This window comes from Bos grunniens, chromosome 8, assembly GCF_055505025.1.
Source record: "Bos grunniens cultivar Pamir isolate PY7600 chromosome 8, Bosgru_T2T1.0, whole genome shotgun sequence".
Lineage (NCBI taxonomy): Eukaryota > Metazoa > Chordata > Mammalia > Artiodactyla > Bovidae > Bos > Bos grunniens.
Window position 1 is genome coordinate 29,717,140 of NC_141172.1, and position 26,819 is coordinate 29,743,958.

At 37.0% G+C, this 26,819-nt stretch overlaps 1 protein-coding gene across 36 annotated transcripts in view; it reads left to right on the forward strand.

The window, feature by feature from the left end:
* The window catches only part of MPDZ (multiple PDZ domain crumbs cell polarity complex component), a 175,466-nt gene that overhangs the window by 86,320 nt on the left and 62,327 nt on the right, over window positions 1-26,819 (forward strand). For 26 of the 36 annotated variants that reach the window (XR_015169573.1, XR_015169572.1, XM_086415111.1 and 23 more), the window contains 5 exons: window positions 1,163-1,279; window positions 2,591-2,758; window positions 9,470-9,754; window positions 10,018-10,141; window positions 22,711-22,909. Coding sequence is in view for 34 of the 36 variants with exons in the window: in XM_086415111.1 (XP_086271237.1) it covers window positions 1,163-1,279; window positions 2,591-2,758; window positions 9,470-9,754; window positions 10,018-10,141; window positions 22,711-22,909 (893 nt within the window). In the remaining 2 variants the exon portion in view is untranslated. The remainder of the gene's footprint in view (window positions 1-1,162; window positions 1,280-2,590; window positions 2,759-9,469; window positions 9,755-10,017; window positions 10,142-22,710; window positions 22,910-26,819) is intronic. The other 10 variants (XM_086415121.1, XM_086415131.1, XM_086415136.1 and 7 more) reach the window with 2 other exon arrangements.

A 26,819-nucleotide genomic window follows, 5' to 3' on the forward strand; every position in this document is an offset into this window, starting at 1 on the left:
ACATGATCAATACACGTGTTTTACTTCCCTTAAGGAAAAATTGTGCCACTTAACTCTGAAGCAATCTTTTTTTTTTCCCTAGCTAGTTCCAAAATAAGTTTCTTTCATATGAGTATTTAGTATTTCAAATTGAATATGCATTGCAATTGTGATAAATCTCATTTATATGAAGTCAGTTTTACAAAAAATTAAGCTCATATGTATGGGCATAGAAGATAAGGATTTTCTTTCTCTGAAATACTTTTGCACATATTGGTGATACAGGGTGATGTAGGCAAGACAATCTAAATGTTTTAGCCTGTTTTTTCCTGATATTGTAAGAAGAATGCTAGGTTTTCCATCACTGTGATCATGGTTATAATTTGACTCCTCAAGAGTGCAATATAAGTGTATCGTATACATACAGAGTTGGTGGTGTATTTTAAGCCATGCTAAATTAAGAGACTTCATTGAGAGTTTACTAAAGGTCCTTGTCAAAGAAATTAACATTTTTTAAAATAATCAGGAGTGCAGTATAAGTATATTGTATACATACAGAGTTGGTGGTGATGGTTGTATTTTGAGCCATCCTAAATTAAGAGACTCCGTTGAGAGTTCACTAACTATCCTTGTCAGAGAAATTACATTCTTTAAAGTAATATTCTAGTAAGGAATGACAGAGAGATATTTGTCCTTCTTTTTAATGTTTTCTTTTTCTGCAAATTCTTCTATATCTTAACACCTAAAAGTCGCCTTATTTCTGTATTCAGAAGTCATTGTTTAACTTGAGTATTTGGTAGGTGACCAGAAGTGACCAGAAGATTATTATAATGTAAAAAATTGTTGATTTTGATAATCTTTTTAAGAAGGGTGAAAAAATTTGTAGAAAGGGATTCTCATCTAACAGATGATGTTGGTATTGGGATAAACATTCTTACTGTGTCTTAAAATATAAAACTGTTCAACATGAATATTTATTATATTTCTTGCTCATCATTTATGTTAAAGTTGTTTGTTTATGATGACTTTATAACTTGAAAACATTATTTGAAAACTTTCCAATTTTTCCTCCCCACTTTACTTTTTTCTCCCCTCTCCTCTGTTTTCCCTTCCCTCCCTTTTTCCTGTTCCTCCTCTTTTTCATGAACTCATCCTCAAACACTGAGCTTCATTCTCCCTGCAGCTGTCCCCAGAAGAGGGTTATGTTTCTGCTAAGGAGGATTCCTTTCTCTACCCGCCACATTCCTGCGAGGAGGAAGGGCTGGCTGATAAAGCCCTCTTCAGGGCTGACTTGGCTCTGGTTAGTGGTGCACTGGCTTATCAAGCTTTCTTTCAAAATCTTAAATGTCTTATTTTTGCTTTTCAAAACATTCTGAAGTCTTACTGTATTCTTTGTTCATTATATTTTGGAAAACTTAACATTTTGTTTTCAACTTCAGTAGTTCTCACAGTTCAAAATGAGAAGAAAAGCAAACCATTATATACCTGAAAAATGTTGGATTTGTGGCAGAAATTCAGTTAGCAGTGTATTATGTCAACATGTAAATTTAATCTTTACATCATACCAAAAGTTATTAAAGCACTTGTTTGCTCTAAATACATACTTGAGTATCTCTAAGCATACTTTAACTGTTTTCAGTATTCATAGATCAGTTATTTTAGCTTCCTTTTAATGATGTAACAGTTATATTATTTCATTAGATATTAATAATATGAAAGTCACATACATTGGTTCGCTTACGGATTAAGAGTACAAAAGCTTCCAAAAGAGGGAATGTTCCTGTTTTCTATGAATACGTGTTTGTTAACATTATTGATTTACCATTAGGGACCACTAGAGGCCAACTTTGTTGGCTGAATACATGGTTCTTGCTCCTGAGAACCTTATGGTCTGGTAGAGGAGCCAGTGCTATGTTAATACCTAATAAAGTATAAAACTAAATACCAGATATAAATATGCATATGCATATGACATTTATACAAGTGTAAAAATTACACATCCTGTTCCTAGTACTTCTTTCATTAAAGCCAGGTTCCTGACCTAAAATTTTTTTGGAGGGCTGGGCAGCATTCCTTAGTGTGACTAGAAAGGAGTATTTTAAATTCTTGTCTTAGTGGTGTTGGACTAGAGAGAGGTTTCAAACCTGTGAAATTCTCCGTTAGGTGTTTATAACTAATTGTGCACATCTTGCTTTGATTCTAATAATCCTATTGTTGAAAGATATGGTTCTTCTTATTAGTTATTTTTCAATTGCCAGCTCCTGAATCAGCCATTTGGAGTTTTGGTATATATTGTAATCAGTACAGTTATTTCACATTATAATTCCAGGTAACTGGAAAAAGTATTTTTTTAAATTATAGAAATATTTAAACTTAGAATTGCTCCAAGCCCTTGGTTGTTACCTTTTGCCCTTTCATTGATGAGACAGAATAACCCTCTATGCTAGCTCCAGTTTGTCTTTGTTCTATTACAGTGGTTAGTTTCTGATGTGTTGAAGAGAGTGAAGAGGTCCTGCAGAAAATAGAATAGACCAGAGAATGATACCAGTATGCCCTTTAGTCTTAGTAACAGAACAGAATTCCCATCTGATACTATTGTTTTTATTCCTAGGTGAACGCAAATGATGCTGACTTAGCAGATGAATCTGCCTTTGAGTCACAGTACTCTCCTGATAATGACAGTATCTACTCTACTCAAGCCTCTCTTTTATCTCTTCATGGCAGTGCTTGTAGTGATAACCTGAATTATGGTCCCTCCCTTCCATCTTCTCCTCCCAAGGTACAAAGGAAATGCCATTTTATTTATGAGAGAACTTATTGCCCAGAGATCATTGCTAATGGGATTTTGTGGGAGTGGCATGTTAAAGACCTTATGTTTATGCAGTGATGACTTCACTCTTAAAGTGCAGTTTCCTTTAGGTAGTGTTAGCTGAGTATCTTGTAGACTCCAAGGTACTATTTAAATCTGGGTTCTGTGATACAGTGTGATAGATACAAGAGTTCAAAACTTTGATTAGGATTTGCATATTAGACAAAAATTTTAATGAAATGTATTTCTTAAATTGTGTTTTTGGTAGTGTCTACTTTGGAAAAATTACAAGAGTAACTTTATTTTCTGAACGGTTTTAAATCTGATTTCCATGGAAAGTTGGTTAGTAAAATAGTCCTTGCATTAGTTTATTATTTATTATCTAAGTTGAACTTAATGCCGTCATATATTTTTATATAAAATAATGCCAGAGAATACTTTATGTAAAAACCACAGTGAATAGCAAAGAATGTTTAAGTCACTGGAAGTGAATGAAGAATTTAGCTACTGTATGATATGTCTGTGCCATGGACATTTTAGAAATAGATTACTGGTGTAAGTGCCTCATCCAACTCCATTCATTTTCTTGGTGACACACTCTATAATTTTTTTTCCTTTCTTTATTTAATTTTTTTCTGTAATTTTTAATAAGTAACATTTTATAAAGCTTATTCAGTCTTTTGTGTGTGAGATGATATATCACTGTTTGAATTTGGATTTCTAATTGGTTATGAAGTGGAACAGGTTTTCATATATTGGCCATCTGTTTTTCATATCCAGCAATGACATCTTCATATCTTTTGGTCATTTTATAATGGAGTTGCTTATCTTTCTATTGATATCTTGGACTCATTTATATTTCCTAGAAATTTAATAAACAGAGCAATTTCGTGTGTATTTATTTATGAGTGTGTATATTTTGAAAATCTGAAAATGTGTAGGAATGATTCCTTTTAACTTCAGGAAAGTTATTCTTGGAGAAAAAATGAAAGCATGGGAAAATGGTTGTATCTGTAATATCAGTACATTATATCCTTTTAAGAAGAAAGAGAAATTGAAGAAAATATGCCAAAATATTGCTGTATGTTAAATCTGGGCAAAAGGTTCATATATGGATATATTTTCCTTATTTTTCCATGTTGGAAGTATACTGTAAATAAACATAATCATTACAGTAAAAGATTGGAAAATAATTCTTTTTTAAATATATAAAGTATATATTTTCCACATAAATTCAGTGGGAAGGAAATCTGTATTTATGAGTCGGTTGGAAAGTAGAATTTCAGTAGGCCTTGGACAATTTTCCTCCTTTTCTGATTAACAAAAAATTTTTTGGCCAGAACATTTTCAAAGCATTTTCTTTTATGTTCAAGATGCACCTGTTATCCTTGCAAACGATGCTGGGCAATCTCCTTGAATTGGTTTGCAAGGTATAATCTTGAATGGAGCAGCTGCTCCTCTCTCACCACACCTGAGACTATCTGACTGAGTCCTGTCTGGAACATACTCCTTCTTTAGTGGCCTCAAGGCTGAAAGCTGAGTTCATCTCCTAATGGAATCTTCTAATCTGCTGCATAGCACGCTCCTTCTTGCCAGTGGGACATATTGCATTGTTTAACTTAGTAATTGTTACTTAAAGGGATTACACAATGTGCATACTGAGAAGCATATATTTTACAGGGCAAATGCTGGCTATGCGCAGCACAACATTTTGGCTTACTGAAGTCCAAGGCAGTTTACTCTCTTGTTGAAGCAAATTTTGGCACGCTGGCCTATCAACTGAAATATTTAAACCACAAAACAACAAAGGAACCACTAATGAGGGTGTTTTAAAACACATTGTGAAACTCCTGTGTGATTTCGGTTTTCTTAGAAAGTAGGACTGTTTGTGTATCGTCGTGCATCTTTGCCACTTTTTTGGCTTGTTTGTATTTGTTTTGTGGCATTTTTTTAGTACTAAGATATTTTGCTGGAAAATTGAAAAGTTAGATTATTCATTCATCTTCCTATTTCTTTGCACTAAATTTATTTTTAAAAGACAGAGCGGCAGTTTGTTATAGAACTTAGAGCCTACCATTTTTCTTAAAGAAAAGTGAGCTCATTTGGGGATTCTTTAATTGATAAAATGATACCACATGTGATCTTTAAGAAAAAGAGAAACCTCCATACAGATTTGAAAGAAGGATAAAAGAGTGAGAGGATCTCAGTGATTCCTCAAATTTTTGACTTTGCTAATTATGTAATAATCTCGTAGCCTTAAATGGTGACTGGAAATGCACAAATAAGTTTACCTGTTTTCTTTACCCTGATGAGAAGGCTTTGACCTTTGCCAGGCATGCTGCTGGAAGCTCTAAGAGCTGATCACCCAGAACAGGGTCTTATTATAGAGGGAGGCCTTCTTCCTAAGCGCAGAGCCTGGACCTAGACCACTCACTGCCTAGCTTAGCACCGTAGGCATACCTTGAAGCTCCTCTGCACAGAATTCTCCCATCTGGGGGATCATTCTGCCTTTTTTTTTTTTTTTTAATAAAGGAGTTGTGTTTGCTTAATTTGATTAATAATCATTTAGGGACTTAGGGGAAAAAACATTACTCAAGAATCTGAAAAATATGGCCATTTCCAGCGGTATTTGGATTAATAGAGTCAGGTCACTGAAAGGTGGACATTAAAGGCAAGAAGCTGGTGGGTTTTCTCATTCTTCTAGGTTTTGCATTACTGTTTTTATCCTCGTTTCCTTCTAAACTCCAAAGACATAATAGAATGCAGAAATAGTTGTTTTAGAAACTTACTAAATACTTGTACACTTTTGTTTTAAAGCTCAATAATGGTTTTGTGGGAGAAGATACTTTTTCTCTATTTTCACTTAATAGTCCAATCAGTAAAGATTCAGTAGCTGTGTAATGCATTTCCTCTTCTTCTTATCCACACGCCCATGCACCACACTCCCTAGTGTACCCATGGTCTCTCTTCTTGCTCCAGCGATGAAAAGATTACCAGTTTGGTGCATGTCCTGCATTCTTGAATGCTGGTCCCCGGAAATGCGATTGATTCTAGTGTAAGTTGAGCTTCATGTTTGTCACCATAGAAACCCCTCTTCATACCTTTACAAATCAAACAAAACCAATGGATTCCATGCTTTAAAAAAAAAATAAAAATCTACTTATTTGTAGGAATAAATCTCCACTAGTGTCATTCTGTAGCATAAAATATTGCTACCTTCACAGTTATGTTTTAAATCTTGATACCAGTTTTTATTACTTTGTGGAGAAAGGATCTCAAAAACTGATTACATCACTATAATCAAGATGATTATAGTGATTGTGGAAATCGTAGTGATAAAACTATGAGCTAGCAAAGGTACTAAAGATCTTACCTTCTCTCTCAGTAGGGTAAGAGTACAGATAGGAAAGGAAGTGTACCTTATCTCAGAAAGAGTGGGAGTGCAATGCAAGTTGGAGCAGCTGTCCTTATGGTATATTTTTCTAAAGTATAGAAAGATTTCTGTGGTAGACTGATTATTGAAAAAAAAAGCAGGTTGTGTCCACTGAATGCTCAAGTTTTTAATCTTGTCTATGTAAATATGTTCTCTGGGTAAATAATGTGCCTAAGTATAACATTAATATGCATTACACTATGTTTTCAAGTATAATTGTCATTTTCATTTAACTTTTCCCCCATTTTCCCTAAGAACATAAATGTATCAAGTGGAAGTACCTATTAAGGTGGATTTTTGAAAGATTCCAGTTTAGATAACCAAGTTGTACTGGGAAATTGTAGTTATTTTTGGACATCTTATGAGGGAAGAACTGCTTTTCTTTTAGATCCATAAGACTTTTAAAAATAAAACTCAGTTGTTGTTCAGCAACCAGAAATGTTTCTGAAGTAGGCGTGTGTTGTCTGCTGTGTTGATGAGCTCTTTCTTTCATATGTGGCAGTGTTAACTCCTTCATGAATAATGCATGGAGATTTCTGTTACATGGTTTCTAGTAAACCCCAGCTAACAAGGGCAACTTGACCTCTTTTTCCGGTGGAAAGTAGTTTTGATTGCCACCTTTATTTGAGGAGCAGTAAGGATGATCTCTGCTAATTATTATAATTAATGTAGAAATACAGAAGCTAACCACTATTCTATTAAGTACTTTGTATTTTTTTTTTTCCAAAAGACTAAAAATTGGTTGTATGAGCCAACAGGTTATTATTTAGGTTTTGGGATTGTGGAGGATGATACTTTTCTATCCTTTGTTTCTGAGGATTTTAAAGATGTTAGTTGCTTGCATGATTTTCCCACTTGCCTCAATTCTTTATACCACGAATGTTTGATAATTCCAAAGAGACAGACACTTGATTGAACTAGTGTAATAAATTGTGTTGAAGCGATTGATTGCCAATTTAGAAAAAAAAAAAATGAAAAGGATGCATATCTCACATCAAACTCTGAAAAATAAATCTACTACTACTACTAAGTCACTTCAGTTGTGTCCGACTCTGTGTGACCCCAGAGACGGCAGCCCACCAGGCTTCCCCGTCCCTGGGATTCTCCAGGCAAGAACACTGGAGTGGGTTGCCATTTCCTTCTCCAGTGCGTGAAAGTGAAAAGTGAAAGTGAAGTCGCTCAGTCGTATCCAACTCTTAGCGACCCCATGGACTGCAGCCTACCAGGCTCCTCCGTCCATGGGATTTTCCAGGCAAGAGTACTGGAGTAGGTTGCCATTGCCTTCTCCAGAAAAATAAATCTAGATGGGTTAAAACCGTATCGGAAAACAAACCATTTATAAAGTTGGAGAAAAATACTAAAAAGTATTTCATTTATTCTGTGCAGAAAGAGGACTTATTAAGCAGCTTATAAAACCAGAAGCATAAAGAAATTGACCAGTCTGATTGCATAAATAATTTTAATAAAGAATTACATAATTCTTGATTACATAAGGCATTAACTTCTGCACATTTATGTATATGACATATACAGACTTAAAAGACAATTGACAACCTTGGAAGTACTTGCGGTATATATCACAGTGACTCAGAATATATCAATGATGACATATTTACTGACATTGGAAATCTCTCATATTGAGGTATAAAGATACTTCAAAAAATCAAGTAGGAATATAGTATTTAGTATAATTTTTAAAAATGGATATGAATATGTGCATATGTGTGCATGTGTACTTATACAGATACATAAAAAACTCTGATGAATAAACACCCAACTAATGCCAGCCATTTATTTCTACTGAGGAAAGGACTGGCAGAATGAGCAGTGAAGGAAGACTTTCATACTGTAATCTGTGTGCAGTATGGTCCAAATTATTTTTGATAATAATATATTCATACACTGATTTTATACTTTAAAAACATCAGTAAAAGGATTGAAAGAACAGTTGATACATTTATTGCCATTTATTTCTACTGAGGAAAGGACTGGCAGAATGAGCAGTGAAGGAAGACTTTCATACTGTAATCTGTGTGCAGTATGGTCCAAATTATTTTTGATAATAATATATTCATACACTGATTTTATACTTTAAAAACATCAGTAAAAGGATTGAAAGAACAGTTGATACATTTATTCAACAGCAGTTCGTGGGACACTACTTGTCCAAAGCACAGAAGTGATACAATATATGTGTTGTAAGTAGATAATATATATTTATGTAGAGCTGTAGAATTTTAGAATTTCATGGAATTCTAGAGATTACTTTGCATAAAGCCGAGATCAAACCAGTCAATCCTAAAGGAAATCAGTCCTGAACATTCACTAGAAGGACTGATGCTGAAGCTGAAGCTCCAATACTTTGGCCTCCTGATGCGAGGAGCCCACCTATTAGAAAAGACTCTGATCCTGGGAAAGATTGAAGGCAGGAGAAGGGGACGACAGAGGATGAGATGGTTGGATGGCATCACCAACTCGATGGACATGAGTTTGAGCAAGCTCTGGGAGTTGGTGATGGACAGGGAAGCCTGGCATACTGCAGTCCATGGGGTCGCAAAGAGTTGGACATGACTGAGCAACTGTCAACAACAACAAAGAAAAATTCTGTGATATTATTATTAATAAAGAGCCTGGATTGGAATCCACATCTTAGGACAACTTTTCTTAGTACTATTCCTTCTGCTGCAACTTTCAGAGTACTTAAGAAAAAATTCCCTGTAAAAATGTGGATTGTATGACTTTCTGTTTGACTACATAAATACCTACAAATCCCTATCCAAATAATTTTTTCTTGGAGGTTCTTGTAAGTAGAAACTACTCAATCAATGTCATATTCTTTATATTCTGAATCTTAGAACTAATAAGAATTTCAGATAGATTGGAAATGAACTACTTTTTAAATGATATTTAGAAATATAAGTTATTTACTTTCCTATGTTTATGGAACTCTGAATAATTTTATTTGTGAGTATAACAAAATATTGTATCTTAATAAGCTTATTAAGTACTAGTATATTGTAGTAGTATGACTCAGTAGTAGATGTATGTTTTGCAGGAAGAGTATATGTATTTATAAAAAGAAACATATGCAACATATGAGCTGAGCAGTGAGTTTGTACATCTGCTAATACTTTTTGAGTAATATTGTGTTGTGTTTGTTTTTTACTAAATAGTTGTTCATTAAGATCATAGGAAATGCACTGATAGAATTCTGGCCATAATTTTTAATTTTGTTCTTTAATCATCAGGATATTGCTGAAAATTCCTCAGATTCAGTACTTGATCTGCAGATGTCCTTGGAGGAGCTATATGCCCAAAATCTCTTGCAAAGACAGGACGAGAGTGCGCCTTCAGTGGACTTGAGCATGGGGCCGGCTTCTGGGTTTACCGTGAACGACTATACACCTGCAAATGCTATTGAACAGCAGTACGAATGTGACGGCTTAAGAGCGTGGACTGAATCTCACCTACCAAATGAAGTTCTGTCAAGTGCAGAGCTGAGTTCTCCTGTGCTGACTGATTCGACTGGAAAGGTGACATTCTAAAGATACAGTCTGTGTACGATGGTGAGGTTGGGAGCAGTGAAGGCTTTGGTTACTCTGGTTACTCTGGCTTCTCTCTCATTTGGAGCCAGTGCTCTCCTGAAGCTCCGATTTTCAAAATACAACCTATGAACTTGTTGTGTAAGTTCTTGCTGAGTAAAGCACAACCAGCTAGAGAGTATGGGTGATGTTGAAATCACACTCCAAAGTCTAGTGTTTTCCTTTCCACATGACTTATTTTTATTTTCTGACAGGGCTCCGAGTTCTTAATTCCACAAGGCTCCCTGGCCTCTGCTGCTGAGTGTGTCATGCTCCAAAATACACCCAGAGAATCTTTCGAGAGGACTATTGTGATAGCAAAAGGCAATTCTAGCTTAGGTAAGTATCTTTTCCACATACACCTTCTGTCCTAACCCCCTTGCCAAGAGGAAGTGTTGAACATAGAGTCAATACTTTTAACTGTAGATAAGAAGATAGATGTGATAAAATTTACCATAATTTTAATGTTAATTCTTTTTGTACTCACTACAGTTATCTGAAATGGTTAACAGGTTTACTTCAGACTACCTTAAATCCGTCACTCTCTTATTAATTAAAAGTATTACAAGCCTTGTTTCCATTCAAGTGAAAGATATACAAATTGTGTATTAGACAGAAAGTAAGGAAAGGGAAGGTACTTTTAGAAAATGAGAAGTCAGCGACTTGGAATTCTAAATTCTTTGGAAAAGTAAATTATTAATTTCTTTGAATGGTACCAGTTATGTGTGCGTTAGTTTGTATTTAATTTCTTTCATTCACTGAAATAAAGACTAAAAAGACAGGTGTGCCATTACCAAAGCATTAATGCAATTCTTCAACAGTCCTTCCCAGGTGTGAGGGTTTTCCACCCATAAAAGATTGTGACTGATTAAAAATCTCAAATCTTCTGATTTGGGCAAAGACTGTCTGTAGAAATAAAATCCTAATTACACTAGCTAAAATTATTTCAAGGCAGCTCACATTTATACTTCTTTTGACTTAGGCAGTGACATGATTCAGCTCTGTGTTTAGTGCTCAGTACTGAAATAGGGTCAAGAATAATTTCCCCCAGAAGCCTGATTGCAGTCTAAGACTCTGGTTAGCTCTGTGTCAGAGGTCTTCTTTCTCTTAGGATGTAACCAGCCAGTACCCTTTATGTTGGTATCTATGGTGGGATTTGGTTTCCTTGTTATATTTGGGAGTTGGCAGAGGAGTCGAGCGGCAACACCACTGTAGCTGATGATTGGGATTCCAATCTGTCTCCTAGATTTTTTTCCATTTGGTGGTAGCTGGGTCCTACCAACAGTAGCTAAAAGGAGAATTGTAGCAGAGAATTTCTCGTTGGTTATAATATCTCTTATATATTACATTTAATAGAATGTTACAAAACTTAAGCTACAGAACTTTCTCTAATCATTAATTATGGGATACGTGCTGTAAACAGCTAACTGCCAGAATTATTTCATCTGCTAATGCAGTGTTTGTGAGAGCATGTTACTTGGAACACTAGTTCTGTAGGATGTTAACAGGAGTTATACTTGGGTTCCAAGCTTGGGATGTGATAAACTTAGGGAGACAGGTGTTTCTGTTAGCATCGCTCGGTAGCTCTGCACTTGTGCCTTGTGTATCTGTAAGTACATGTTCCAAGATGCAGCACTTCTCACACATCATTGGCCACAGAACCCATTTTTAAAATTAACTCATAAGACAGAAATTTTGCAGAGCCTGTATGAGAAACCCTCTTCTAGCTTATGTATTGACTCAACTCTCAAACATTATTTCTGTATTCTGGCCACTATTCTAGACTCCATGATATAATTGTTTTCTTCAAGGAGCATGAGTTTAAGAGAGTAGACTGACTGATGTATAGATCCCTTATTGCATTAACATATCATACCTGCCATGAGTGGCATTCACACCAAGAACACTGAAGACGTAAATGAAGGAGTAGCCAAGCCCTCCTCTCTGAGTTTGGAGGAGTGTAGACAGATATTAAAGAAGAGAAGATGTTTGATTTCATCCTGGAAAAAGAAATAGATTTTACCACCTCGTTGGGGCATTGGAAACATTGGAAGCTGCTAGAGCCAAGGCAGAGAAAAGCATCGGTGGGTTTGTTTGGTGTGGATCAAGTGTGGCACAGTGGCAGGCAAAGCAAGAGCTGAAGCTGAAGGAGTGACAAAATTCGTTACATTTAGTTGGCGGGGGGTATTATATGTACACATAGGTGTAATGACCTTTGAAAAATTAATTTAAAAATTTAATTGATGGTTTTTGATAGATCTGTTGTACGTTGGCTAGTTACGTTGTATTAGAATCTGAAAGGTAAAAGCAAAGGTAAAACAGGAAGAAGGAAAGTGTTACTTTTTCTTCACCGATGAAGTACTAGAACATAAACAGACTCAGGAATTTCTCTGGAAGAACTCAGCCCTTACAAGGTGGAACCAGAGCTCACACCGGAATCTGTCTCTGATTTTTGCTCATCAAGTCACCCAAGGCTGTGTTAGCACTGTTGTAATAGCAAGCGTAATTTTGAAGCTGAATTACAATTTGCATTTAGCCTTTAGAAAGCGATATATTTGTAGAAATGAGTAGAGATGCCTTTTAAAATATATTCTGTGCCTTTTCTTCTGTTTTTCTTTTGTACTTTGTTGAGCACTTTGAAAGGAACATTGCATGTGCTCTTCTCAAAAAATTCTTTGAATAACCCCAAATGTGGACATTATCCCCATTGATTAGATGAGTAAACTGCAGACCAGTGTGAGGTTAAGTCCGTTGCCCAAAGCCACAGTGATGAGAAGTGCTGCAAGTCAGGTTTGGAACCAGTTCTCTGTTTCTGCAGTACATGGTTTGCAGTATTGTCCTGTACATCTTTTAGGACAAAATTGAGAGATCTTACAAGTTACAACCAAAATCCAGTCAGTAGGCACTACCTTGAAGTTGTTGAAACCTAAAAGTGATCATTTGGTGAAAGGAAAGTATAAGCTGAGCTAACTGATGTCAACTTCTTTTTTTAATATTGTTGACATGACCTGACAGCTTTCATAACTGGTAGAGTCATGAGTTAAATATGCTGTTAAGAAAGAATTTAGAGGTCATGTTGGCCATAGCTTGTGAAAACTTGTCCCATGTCTGTGGCTTGTTTTATTGTAGGATCCATGGTGGGCAAGATTCCCAGGATGGGCCACTGAGTTAAATTGTGTTTTGTAGTCTTGCATTTTTTTTTTTTTTTTAAACTATAGTTGTCTCGCGGGACTTGGTAGTTAACGTGGCAGCATTAGGGCAAACCAAAGTGCTTATTGAAACATTTCAGAACCAGCCTCTCTGCTCAAAAGAAACCCACCTCGTTTGAAAATGTGTCTAAACTTGTTTATTGGTTTATGATAAGCAGAGGTGTTTCCTTAATGACAATATACTTAAAACTCATTTGTATGAGTCTTAACAGAATCTTTTAAAGTATATTTGATTAATAGCTCATGTCTATCTGCATATGGTAACTAGAAGTCTGGGTGGCTCCTTTCCAGGCATGAAATATCAGGCTGGGAACATATTGCAGTCAGGATCATTTCTTTAAAAATATTTGAAATATCATGTGTAATGTGGTATAATTACAGTTAATACATGGGCTTCTCTAGTGGCTCAGATATTAAAGAATCTGCAAGAGACCAGGGCTTGATCCCTGAATTGGGAGGATTCCCTGGAGAAGGGAATGGCAACCCACTCCAGTATTCTTGCCTGAAGAATTCCATGGACAGAGGAGCATGGTGGACAACAGTCCATGGGGTCCCGAAGAGTCAGACGTGACTGTTAGAGAGGATTTCTTTCTATTAAAAATTATAAAACCTAAAAATGAGTTAGTGGCTTCTCTCAAAGTCTTTGTAAATGTCTTTATCGACTTATATCTCTCCTTATATTGTTTAATCATATAATCTTGTTTTGAAAGGAAATTTTAGTACTTGATTCTAAATGAAATTATATTATTTATATATTATTGTATGTAAATTTTAAAATTTCAATCAGTTCAGTTCAGTTCCGTCGCTCTGTCGTGTCCAACTCTGCTACCCCGTGGACTGCAGCATGCCAGCCTTCCATGTCCATTACCATCTCCTAGAGCTTGCTCAAACTCATGTCCTTCAAGATGGTGATGCCTTCCAACCATCTCATCCTCTGTTGTACCCTTCTCCTCCTGCCTTCAAACTTCCCCATCATCAGGGTCTTTTCCAATGAGTCAGTTTTTCGCATCAGGTGGCCAAAAATTTCAGTAGGTTTGATATTTTTAAAGGTGTAGTTGAGAGTAGGGGGAGAAGGAACAATTCAAATGGAATTGTTGAGAATGTTTTCCTGAAGAAGTGATATTCAAGAATGAGAAGTTGTTAGCTGTGCAAGAGCTACAGAAAGGAGGTATCAGGCAAGGACTCTGAAAAGGGAGGCTTAGTGTATTTCTGAAAGGCATTGTTACTAGAACGTGGTGGGGAGGCAAGTAGGACATGACGCAGAAGAAGGGTGCCCATCAGGAGGACCAGGCCAGGAGTTCCATATAGACAGAGCCATGTATTGTAGGTATGTTGTATATTTGCACAATGCTGCTGCTGCTAAGTCGCTTCAGTCGTGTCCAACTCTGTGCAACCCCATAGACGGCAGCCTACCAGGCTCCCATGTCTCGGGGATTCTCCAGGCAAGAATACTGGAGTGTGTTGCCATTTCCTTCTCCAATGTATGAAAGTGAAAAGTGAAAGTGAAGTCGCTCTGTCGTGTCAGACTCTTAGCGACCCCGTAGACTGCAGCCTACCAGGCTCCTCCCTCCATGGGATTTTCCAGGCAAGTACTGGAGTGGGGTGCCATTGCCTTCTCCACTATTTGCACAATAGGAAACTGTTAAAAATATTCTTAGCATAGAGAATGATGTGATATGATCTATCTGCTGTGAGAAGAATGAAATGGCAGGAACAACTTTGGAAGTCGGGAGACCAGTTACAATGCTGGTTCAAAAGGTGAGGCGTGATGGTGAGAAGTGATGGCTTGGTCTAGTTTAGTATGGACAAGGAGAAAAGTGAACGAATTCAAGGTAAGTTTTGGGGATAGAGATGATGGAACTTGCTGATGGATTAAATATTGGGAGTGGGAGGGGTAAGAATCCAGAACACCAACATTACTGCTTTGAATAATGGAGAGTAGTGTTGTTGTTCAGTCGATCAGTCATGTCTGACTCTGCGACCACCCGGACTGCAGCATGCCAGATTTCCCTGTCCTTCACCATCTCCCTGAGCTTGCTCAAACTCATGTCCATCAAGTCGGTGATGCCGTCCAGCCACGTCATCCTCTGTCGTTCCCTTCTCCAGCCTTCAGTCTTTCCCAGCATCAGGGTCTTTTCTAATGAGTCGGCTCTTCGCATCAGATGGCCAAAGTAATGGAGCTTCAGCTCCAGCACCGGTCCTTCCAATGAATATTCAGAATTGGTTTCCTTTAGGATTGACTGGTTGGATCTCCTTGCAGTCCAGGGGACTCTCAAGACTCTTCAACTCCACAGTTCAAAAGCATCAATTCCTTGGCGCTCAGCCTTCTTTATGGTCTACTTTCACATCCATACATGACTACTGGAAAAACTGTAGCTTTGACTAGATGGACCTTTGTTGGCAAAGTAATGTCTCTGCTTTTTAATATGCTGTCTACGTTGGTCATAGCTTTTCTTCCAAGGAGCAAGCGTCTTTTAATTTCATGGCTACAGTCACCATCTGCAGTGATTTTGGAGCCCAAGAAAACAGTCTGTCAGTGTTTTTCCATCTATTTGCCATGAAGTGATGGGACTGGATTCCATCATCTTAGTTTTTTGAATGTTGAGTTTTAAGCCAGGTTTTTCACTCTCCTGTAGTGAAAAAGGAAGAGTAGTATGGTGGTGCTGTAAACAAAAACGGGAGGACAGATGGAGAAATGAGGGTAAATAGAGACTAGGGAATTCAATTTTATACTTACTAGGGCTGTATTTCTTACGAATCATCCAGAGACCATGTCAAGAGCACAAGTGAATATCAAAATCTGGAGCTATTGAAGTTCAGATTTGGAAATAATGCAGTAATAGATTATTGTTTACATCAGTTTAATTCAGCTGACTACTGTACATTTAGGCACTGTGATAGGCACTGCAGATAAGACTTGAATACAAGCTTCTTAGTAATTCTGTTATGCTTTTTTAAAAAGATTATTTTTATTTATTTTTGTTGCACTTCTGTGGTGGCTCATATGGTAAAGAATGTGCCTGTGATGCAGGAGACCCATGTTTAATCCTTGGGTTGGCAATATCCCCTGGAGGATAATTGTGTTAGTTTCTGCCTTACAACATCATGAACCAGTCATAACTCTGTGTGTGTGTGTGTGTGTGTGTGTGTAATGAATCAAAACTATGTATGTATCCCCTCCATCTTGAGCCGCCACCCAATTCCACCCCTCCAGGTCATCACAGAGTGCCAGGCTGGCTCCTTGTGTTATATATCAGCTTCCCAGAGCTATCTGTTTCACACACGGCAGTAGATGTATGTCAATGCTACTTTCTCAGTTCGTCCCACGTGCTGTGTCCACAAGTGCATTCTCTGTGTCTGTGTCTCTGTTCCTTCCCTGCACATAGGTTCATCAGTACCATTTTCCTGGGCTCCATATAGATGCTTTAATATACTATCTTTGTTTTTCTCTGAATTACCTCATTCTGTATAACAGGCTCTAGGTTCATCTACCTCACTACAGACTCATATTTCTTCCTTTTTTTTTTGAATATTTATATTTAAATTTATTTTTAAGTGGCATTATCAACATATTTTTATATTATCAGATGCCAAATATTTGATTTTTTTCAGTACTACATACATATTCACAACTTATAGCTAACCCAAAGACCCAGGTAACTGTGCTTTATTAATTAGTAATCTCGAAAGGCTAGTTAACAACTTAGAAATAACTTTTTGAAGAATTTGTCCAGTCATTACTGTATAAATGTATTTCATTTTTTTTTGTTTTTGTTTTTAATTTTATTTTATTTTTAAACTTTACAATATTGTATTGGTTTTGCCAAATATCTAAATGAATCCACCACCGGTATACACGTGTTCCCCATCCTGAACCCTCCTACCTCCTCCCTCCCCATACCATCCCCCTGGGTCGTCCCAGTGCACCAGCCCCAAGCATCCAGTATCGTGCATTGAACCTGGACTGGCGACTCATTTCAAATATGATATTATACGTATTTCCATGCCATTCTCCCAAATCATCCCACCTTCTCTCTCTCCCACAGAGTCCAAAAGACTGGTCTATATCAGTGTCTCTTTTGCTGTCTCGTATACAGGGTTATTGTTACCATCTTTCTAAATTCCATATATATGCGTTAGTATACTGTATTGGTGTTTTTCTTTCTGGCTTACTTCACTCTGTATAATCGGCTCCAGTTTCATCCACTTCATTAGAACTGATTCAAATGTATTCCTTTTAGTGGCTGAGTAATACTCCATTGTGTATATGTACCACAGCTTTCTTATCCATTCATCTGCTGGTGGACATCTAGGTTTCTTCCATGTCCTGGCTATTATAAATAGTGCTGTGATGAACATTGGGGTACACATGTCTCTTTCAGTTCTGGTTTCCTCAGTGTGTATGCCCAGCAGTGGGATTGCTGGATCATAAGGCAATTCTAGTTCCAGTTTTTTAAGGAATCTCCACACTGTTCTCCATAGTGGCTGTACTAGTTTGCATTCCCACCAACAGTGTAAGAGGGTTCCCTTTTCTCCACACCCTCTCCAGCATTTATTGCTTGTAGGCTTTTGGATCGCAGCCATTCTGACTGGCGTGAAATGGTACCTCATAGTGGTTTTGATGTGCATTTCTCTGATAATGAGTGATGTTGAGCATCTTTTCATGTGTTTGTTAGCCATCTGTATGTCTTCTTTGGAGAAATGTCTATTTAGTTCTTTGGCCCATTTTTTGATTGGGTCATTTATTTTTCTGGAATTGAGCTGTAGGAGTTGCTTGTATATTTTTGAGATTAGTTGTTAGTCAGTTGCTTCATTCGCTATTATTTTCTCCCATTCTGAAGGCTGTCTTTTCACCTTGCTTATAGTTTCCTTTGTTGTGCAGAAGCTTTTAAGTTTAATTAGGTTCCATTTGTTTATTTTTGCTTTTGTTTCCAGTATTCTGGGAGGTGGGTCATAGAGGATCCTGCTGTGATATATGTCGGAGAGTGTTTTACCTATGTTCACCTCTAGGAGTTTTATAGTTTCTGGTCTTACGTTTAGATCTTTAATCCACTTTGAGTTTATTTTTGTGTATGGTGTTAGAAAGTGCTCTAGTTTCATACTTTTACAAGTGGTTGACCAGTTTTCCCAGCACCACTTGTTAAAGAGATTGTCTTTAATCCATTGTATATTATTGCCTCCTTTGTCAAGGATAAGGTGTCCATAGGTGCGTGGATTTATCTCTGGGCTTTCTGTTTTGTTCCATTGATCTATATTTCTGTCTTTGTGCCAGTACCATACTGTCTTGATGACTGTGGCTTTGTAGTAGAGCCTGAAGTCAGGCAGGTTGATTCCTCCAGTTCCATTCTTCTTTCTCAAGATCCCTTTGGCTATTTGAGGTTTTTTGTATTTCCGTACAAATTGTGAAATTATTTGTTCTAGCTCTGTGAAGAATACCGTTGGTAGCTTGATAGGGATTGCATTGAATCTATAAATTGTTTTGGGTAGTATACTCATTTTCACTATATTGATTCTTCCAATCCATGAACATGGTATATTTCTGCATCTATTAGTGTCCTCTTTGATTTCTTTCACCAGTGTTTTATAGTTTTCTATATATGGGTCTTTAGTTTCTTTAGGTAGATATATTCCTAAGTATTTTATTCTTTCCATTGCAATGGTGAATGGAATTGTTTCCTTAATTTCTCTTTCTGTTTTCTCATTATTAGTATATAGGAATGCAAGGGATTTCTGTGTGTTGATTTTATATCCTGCAACTTTACTATAATCATTAATTAGTTCTAGTAATTTTCTGATGGAGTCTTTAGGGTTTTCTATGTAGAGGATCACGTCACCTGCAAACAGTGAGAGTTTTACTTCTTCTTTTCCAATTTGGATTCCATTTATTTCTCTTTCTGCTCTGATTGCTGTGGCCAGAACTTCCAAGACTATGTTGAATAGTAATGGTGAAAGTGGGCACCCTTGTCTTGTTCCTGACTTTAGAGGAAATGCTTTCAATTTTTCACCATTGAGGATAATGTTTGCTGTGGGTTTGTCATATATAACTTTTATTATGTTGAGGTATGTTCCTTCTATTCCTGCTTTCTGGAGAGTTTTTATCATAAATGGGTGTTGAATTTTGTCAAAGGCTTTCTCTGCATCTATTGAGATAATCATATGGTTTTTATTTTTCAATTTGTTAATGTGGTGTATTACATTGATTGATTGCGGATATTGAAGAATCCTTGCATCCATGGGATAAAGCCCACTTGATCATGGTGTATGATCTTTTTAATGTGTTGTTGGATTCTGATTGCTAGAAGTTTGTTAAGGATTTTTGCATCTATGTTCATCAGTGATATTGGCCTGTAGTTTTCTTTTTTTGTGGCATCTTTGTCAGGTTTTGGTATTAGGGTGATGGTGGCCTCATAGAATGAGTTTGGAAGTTTACCTTCCTCTACAATTTTCTGGAAGAGTTTGAGTAGGATAGGTGTTAGCTCTTCTCTAAATTTTTGGTAGAATTCAGCTGTGAAGCCGTCTGGACCTGGGCTTTTGTTTGCTGGAAGATTTCTGATTACAGTTTCAATTTCTGTGCTTGTGATGGGTCTGTTAAGATTTTCTATTTCTTCCTGGTCCAGTTTTGGAAAGTTGTACTTTTCTAAGAATTTGTCCATTTCTTCCATGTTGTCCATTTTATTGGCATATAATTGTTGATAGTAGTCTCTTATGATCCTTTGTATTTCTGTGTTTTCTGTTGTGATCTCTGCATTTTCATTTCTAATTTTATTGATTTGATTTTTCTCCCTTTGTTTCTTGATGAGTCTGGCTAATGGTTTGTCAATTTTATTTATCCTTTCAAAGAACCAGCTTTTGGCTTTGTTGATTTTTGCTATGGTCTCTTTTGTTTCTTTTGCATTTATTTCTGCTCTAATTTTTAAGATTTCTTTCCTTCTACTAACCCTGGGGTTCTTCATTTCTTCCTTTTCTAGTTGCTTTAGGTGTAGAGTTAGGTTATTTATTTGACTTTTTTCTTGTTTCTTGAGGTATGCCTGTATTGCTATGAACTTTCCCCTTAGGACTGCTTTTACAGTGTCCCACAGGTTTTGGGTTGTTGTGTTTTCATTTTCATTCGTTTCTATGCAAATTTTGATTTCTTTTTTGATTTCTTCTGTGATTTGTTGGTTATTCAGCAGCGTGTTGTTCAGCCTCCATATGTTGGAATTTTTAATAGTTTTTCTCCTGTGATTGAGATCTAATCTTACTGCATTGTGGTCAGAAAAGATGCTTGGAATGATTTCTATTTTTTTGAATTTACCAAGGCTAGATTTATGGCCCAGGATGTGATCTGTCCTGGAGAAGGTTCCATGTGTGCTTGAGAAAAAGGTGAAATTCATTGTTTTGGGGTGAAATGTCCTATAGATATCAATTAGGTCTACCTGGTCTATTGTATCGTTTAAAGTTTGTGTTTCCTTGTTAATTTTCTGTTTAGTTGATCTATCCATAGGTGTGAGTGGGGTATTAAAGTCTCCCACTATTATTGTGTTATTGTTAATTTCTCCTTTCATACTTGTTAGCATTTTTCTTACATATTGTGGTGTTCCCGTATTGGGTGCATATATATTTATAATTGTTATATCTTCTTCTTGGATTGATCCTTTGATCATTATGTAGTGACCGTCTTTTTCTCTTTTCACAGCCTTTGTTTTAAAGTCTATTTTATCTGATATGAGTATTGCTACTCCTGCTTTCTTTTGGTCCCTATTTGCATGGAAAATTTTTTCCCAGCCCTTCACTTTCAGTCTGTATGTGTCCCCTGTTTTGAGGTGGGTCTCTTGAAGACAGCATATGTAAGGGTCTTGTTTTTGTATCCATTCAGCCAGTCTTTGTCTTTTGATTGGGGCATTCAACCCATTTACGTTAAGGTAATTACTGATAAGTATGATCCCATTGCTGAGCTACATTCACTGTACAGTGTAGACCCTGTTTCATCTCTAACATATTTAATGTAGAGTGTCTTTAGATAAAATCTCAGAAACATTTCTAAATTGACTTTAAAAATATTTGAAGCTCATGTTTTCCTTTCCTTTTGATTGTTTTTACTGCTTAAAAAGTTTTGTTGTTGTTCAGTTGCTCAGTCTTGTCCAACACTTTGCAACCCCATGGACTGCAGCATGCCCAGCTTCCCTGTCCTTCACCATCTTGCTCAAGCTCATGTCTGTTGAGTTGGTGATGCCATCCACCATCTCATCCTGTTTCGTCCACTTCTCCTCCTGCCTTCAATCTTTTCTAGCATCAGGGTCTTTTCTAATGAGTCGGCTCTTCAAATCAGGTGACCAAAGTATTGAAGCTTTTGCTTCAGCATCAGTCCCTCCAGTGAATATTCAGGATTGATTTCCTTTAGAATTGACTGGCTTGATCTCCTTGCAGTCCAAGGGACTCAAGAATCTTCTCCAGCATCACACTTTAAAGGCATCAGTTCTTTAGCACTCAGCCTTTTTTATGGTCCAAAGCTTAAAAAGTTACTCTCGTTCTTTTATATATGAATCTGTAGAGATTATTAAGTTCAAATTAAATGAATTTGAAAGTCATGCTTTTTAAAAAATATTTTATTAAGGTATAGTCGATTTACCATTTTGTGTTAGTTTTTGGTTTACAGCAAAGTGGTTCAGTTATAAATGTACATAATAGTTTACATTTACTAATTCTAAACTCCCAATTCATCCGCATGCCCCACCCCCCAGCCGCTTGGCAACCACAAGTCTGTACTTACTGTGGGTCTGTTTCTTTTGTAAATAACTTAATTTTTGTCATATTTTGGATTCTACATGTAAGTGGGATCAAATGGTATTTGTCTTTGTCTTTCTGACTTAATTTAGTATGATGATCTCTCGGTTTATCCTTGCTGCTGCAAATGGCGTTATTTCATTTCTTTTTATGACTGAGTACTGTTCCATTGTATGTATGTATTTGTGTATGTATGTGTGTATAATGTATATACATATATGTATATACACACACACCACATCTTTATCCATTCATCTATCTTTGGACATTTAAGTTGTTTCTGTGTCTTGTTTATTGCAAGTGGTTTGCTGTGTATTATAGATGGTGTGTGTAAATCTTTTCGAGTTACAATTTTTTCTAGATATATATCCAGGAATGGATTACTGGATCATATGACAATTCTGTTTTTTGTTTTTTGAGGTTTCTCCATACTGTTTTCCATAGGGGCTGTACCAATTTGCATTTCTGTCATCAATGTGGAGGGTTCCTTTTTCTCCACATTCCCTTCAGCATTTGTTATTTGTAGACTTTTTAGTGATGGCAGTTCTGACCAGTATGAAGTGGTACCTCATTGTACCCATTTCATTTGCATTTCTAAATAATTAGCAATGTTGAGATCTTTTCATGTGCACGTTGTCCATCTGTATGTCTTCTTTGGAGAAATGTCTATTTAGGTCTTATGCTCTTTTTTTGATGGAGTTGTTGGTTTTTTGGTTGTTATAGTTATATGCGCTGTTTGTATATTTTGGAAATTAAGCTCTTGTTGCAAATATTTTTTTCCAGTCTATAGGTTGTCTTTTTGTTTATGGTTTCCTTTGGTATGCAGAAAACTTGTAAGTTTGATTAGATCTTATTTGTTTATTTTTGTTTTTATTTTTATTGCTGTGGGGGACTGTGAAAGTCATGTATTTAACATGTGTTCCTCCTTTTCCATAGGAATGACAGTAAGTGCTAATAAAGATGGCTTGGGGGTGATTGTTCGAAGCATTATTCACGGAGGTGCCATTAGCCGAGATGGTCGGATTGCTGTTGGGGACTGCATCTTGTGTATTAATGAAGAATCTACTATCAGTTTAACCAATGCCCAGGCACGAGCCCTGTTGAGAAGACATTCTCTTATTGGGCCTGACATAAAGTAAGTATCATTTGGACCATAGTTTGGCTTGGGAAATAAAGGAATTTCAATCTATTAATCAGAATTTTCTCAGTGCATACTTCTGTTTGATATACAAAAATGATCATATATTTAATACTAATCATTGAAGAATTTGACTATTCCTGAAAAGTTATTGATTGCATTGATTGTAGACTTTAGGAGAGTTTATCTGCAGTCAATAACTTCTTAATGCTGCTGCTGCTAAGTCTCATCAGTTGTGTCCAACTCTGTGCAACTGCATAGATGGCAGCCCAACAGGCTCCTCTGTCCCTGGAATTCTCCTGGCAAGAATATGGAGTGGGTTGCCATTTCTTTCTCCAATGCATGAAAGTGAAAAATGAAAGTGAAGTCACTCAGTCGTGTCCGACTCTTTGCGACCCCATGGACTGCAGCCTACCAGGCTCCTCTGTCCATGGGATTCTCTAGGCAAGAGTATTAGGGTGGATTGCCATTGCCTTCTCCTTCTTAATACTAAGAGTACTGAAAAAAAGTTGACCCTTGAATAACACAGGTTTGAATTTCTCAGGTCCATATATGCATAGATTTGTTTCAGTAAATATACAGTTGGCTCTCTGTGGGTTTCATATCCTAAGTTGTAGCCAACTTTGGATCCAAATTTCCATCTGAGATTGATTTAATCCGTAGATGTAAGACTTGTGGATACAGAGGGTCAGCTGTACTCTGGCATTTCATATATAAGGGATTTGAGCATCCATGGCTTTTGGTATCCAAAGCACCTGGAGTCAATCCCCTGCAGATACCTAACGACAACAATATTTCAAAACCATGTTGCCTACCATTATTATTTTTAATTTTCCAGTGATTTCTGCAAAAATCTTTATATGAGATATGAGATCTCTTTTATTGAGCAGGATGGTCCACACTTAGGAACTTACATAGAAGTTTGGATTGGCCTCAGTATAGCAAATTGTACTACCTAATGATCTGTATGAATATTCCCAAGTAAGCCAGTTCTTTAGGGGTCAGCCAAGATTGTATAGAAGCAATCTGACCCATAATTTTCCCTTTGTTGAACTGCTTTTCAACCCATATAAGAGAATTCACAAAAATGCTGTTATGGTCTGATGGTAGCTCATGCAGGCTAGTTTGTGAAGAAGACTTTAAATATCTCATCATCTCATAATGTACTAAAAGCATGTCATATATGTGGTTTGTTTTTTAAATCATTAAACATTTCTTGAGCCAGCATAAAAATCACTACTTAGCCTTATTGTCAGATCGTCACACCTGAAGAATGTAATAGCTTGCCTTTTTTTCCCTCTATCATTAATAATTAAATATTTGCATTTAATGTATAAGGGATAAAATAGTAAAATAAGAATTCAAAGAAAGATTGTTTAAATTGATGTGATGAATACTAGTATGGAAGACTTTTTTGTATTAATATGATCTTACTGACTGCATTCTGTATTTTTATTTTATAAAATACATATTGGTAGAGCTTAGGTAAGAAAGATTGTATTTAAAATCTGTTTTTCATTTTTCCATTGATAAAAAGCAGACAAATACATGCTGTTTAGAGTAGGTTCTGTAGTCTTATATAAAGGAGATTTTTATTTTTAGGGTGGAATTTCACTAAGGGGCGTTCATATTTTTAATGCCTTTTTGGCTTTTATTTTATAATAAACAGATCATCAGGTCATGTGACACTCTCATGATTATTTTTTTAATCATGCAAGTAAGAGTGAAGATCATTAAAAATTTCAGTGCCTCTACAGTAAATGAAAGAGAAATATTAAGTGCTTTCCTCACCACTTGCAGGCTAGTGTCCATTCCTTTTCCTTCAAAGATGAACGATAAGGATCTACATGCAAACTCTTTATTTTCAGTTCAGTTCAGTTCAGTTGCTCAGTCATGTCCAACTGTTTATGACCCCATGAACTGCAGCATTCCAGGCCTCCCTGTCCATCACCAACTCCCGGAGTCCACCCAAACCCACATCCATCAAGTCGGTAATGCCATCCAACTGTCTCATCCTCTGTCGTCCCCTTCTCCCCCTGCCCTCAGTCTTTCCCAGCATCAGGGTCTTTTCCAATGAGTCAGCTCTTTGCATCAGGTGGCCAAAGTATTGGAGTTTCAGCTTCAACATCAGTCCTTCCAGTGAACACCCAGGACTGATCTCCTTTAGGATGGACTAGTTGGATCTCCTTGCAGTCCAAGGGATTCTCAAGAGTCTTCTCCAACACCACAGTTCAAAAGCATCAATTCTTTGGTGCTCAGCTTTCTTTATAGTCCAACTCTCACATCCGTACATGACCACTGGAAAAACTGTAGCCTTGACTAGACGGACCTTTGTTGGCAACGTTATGTCTCTGCTTTTTAATATGCTGTCTAGGTTGGTCATAACTTTCCTTCCAAGGAGTAAGTATCTTTTAATTTGTGGCTGCAGTCACTATCTGCAGTAATTTTGGAGCCCAGAAAAATAAAGTCAGCCACTGTTTCCACTGTTTCTCCATCTATTTGCCATGAAGTGATGGGACGGGATGCCATGATCTAAGTTTTCTGAATGTTGAGCTTTAAGCCAACTTTTTCACCCTCCTCTTCCACTTTCATCAAGAGGCTCTTTATTTTAGAGGTAATCTAAACAGATGACCTCATGACTGATCATTTGATTTTTTGTGCGATAATGCTTGTCTTATGTCATGAACCCTAATGCAAGTCTCCTGTTCACTTTTTGGCACTCTGAGCGCTAGAATTGGTACTTGGTTTTAATTTTACCTCCGAGTTGTAAATGTCCTGCAGAATTTAAAAACTGGCCAGAAAATAAGACCACTGTGACAATGATTTAGCTTAAATCTTGTTCCTAGTCAACTCTAGAAGAGCTGAAAAGCTATCCAGCACATATTCAGGCTACAATCTTTTTCTCCTGTCCTGTTTTGTTTTGATTTGTTTTGTTGTTTTTTTTTTCCCCATCCTCTGGTGTAGCACCAGAATTTACCCATTTATGCCTTCAGCAGGTTTATTATGACTGTAAAGGGTATCTGCTCTGCTGCTACTGCTGCTAAGTCGCTTCAGTCGTGTCCGACTCTGTGCGACCCCATAGACGGCAGCCCACCAGGCTCCTCTGTCCATGGGATTCTCCAGGCAAGAATACTGGAGTGGGTTGCCATTTCCTCCTCCAATACATGAAAGTGAAAAGTCAAAGTGAAGTCGCTCAGTCTTGTCCAACTCCTAGTGACCCCATGGACTGCAGCCTACCAGGCTCCTCTGTCCGTGGGATTTTCCCAGGCAAGAGTACTGGAGTGGGGTACCATTGCATTCTCCAAAAGGGTATCTAGAAATCCATATATATCTACAGATTCATAAACAGTTGCTTTCGTATCCCAGGAAGCAAAATGTAATGTAGTATCTTACATTAGAAAGAGAAAATAAAAATCCTACAACCTTCTCTCCTCTGGAAATCAGTCTATCAATCAGTCTTTCTTACAAGTTCACGTGGGTGCGTACACACACACACACACTCTCACAAACACACCCACAAATCACCTTGATTCCTTCTCGGGCATAGTGTTAAAGCTGTGATTTACATAGCTATAGTTTTGACTCATTGGGTAAATGATAAAAAGAAATGAGAATAATAGCATCCTTTTTCAAGTAAATTTGTCAGATGATAAAACAAATAGCCATTTAGATTGACCAGGGCCGAGCAGCGTGTTCCATATACATTTTGCATTAAGTAGTTTTGGCCCTTTCTTCTCCCTTTCACTTGCTTTCACAAACAAAAGATTTAAAATTACTTTGAAAACTATGTGGGTGATTTCTCCCAAACAGAACGTCTAATCCTTCCATTACTGTGAATGAAACCACGACCTAAGTGCCAGTCAAATGTTGTAGCCATTGCCTTGATCTAGGCTCCATCCATGCCTCT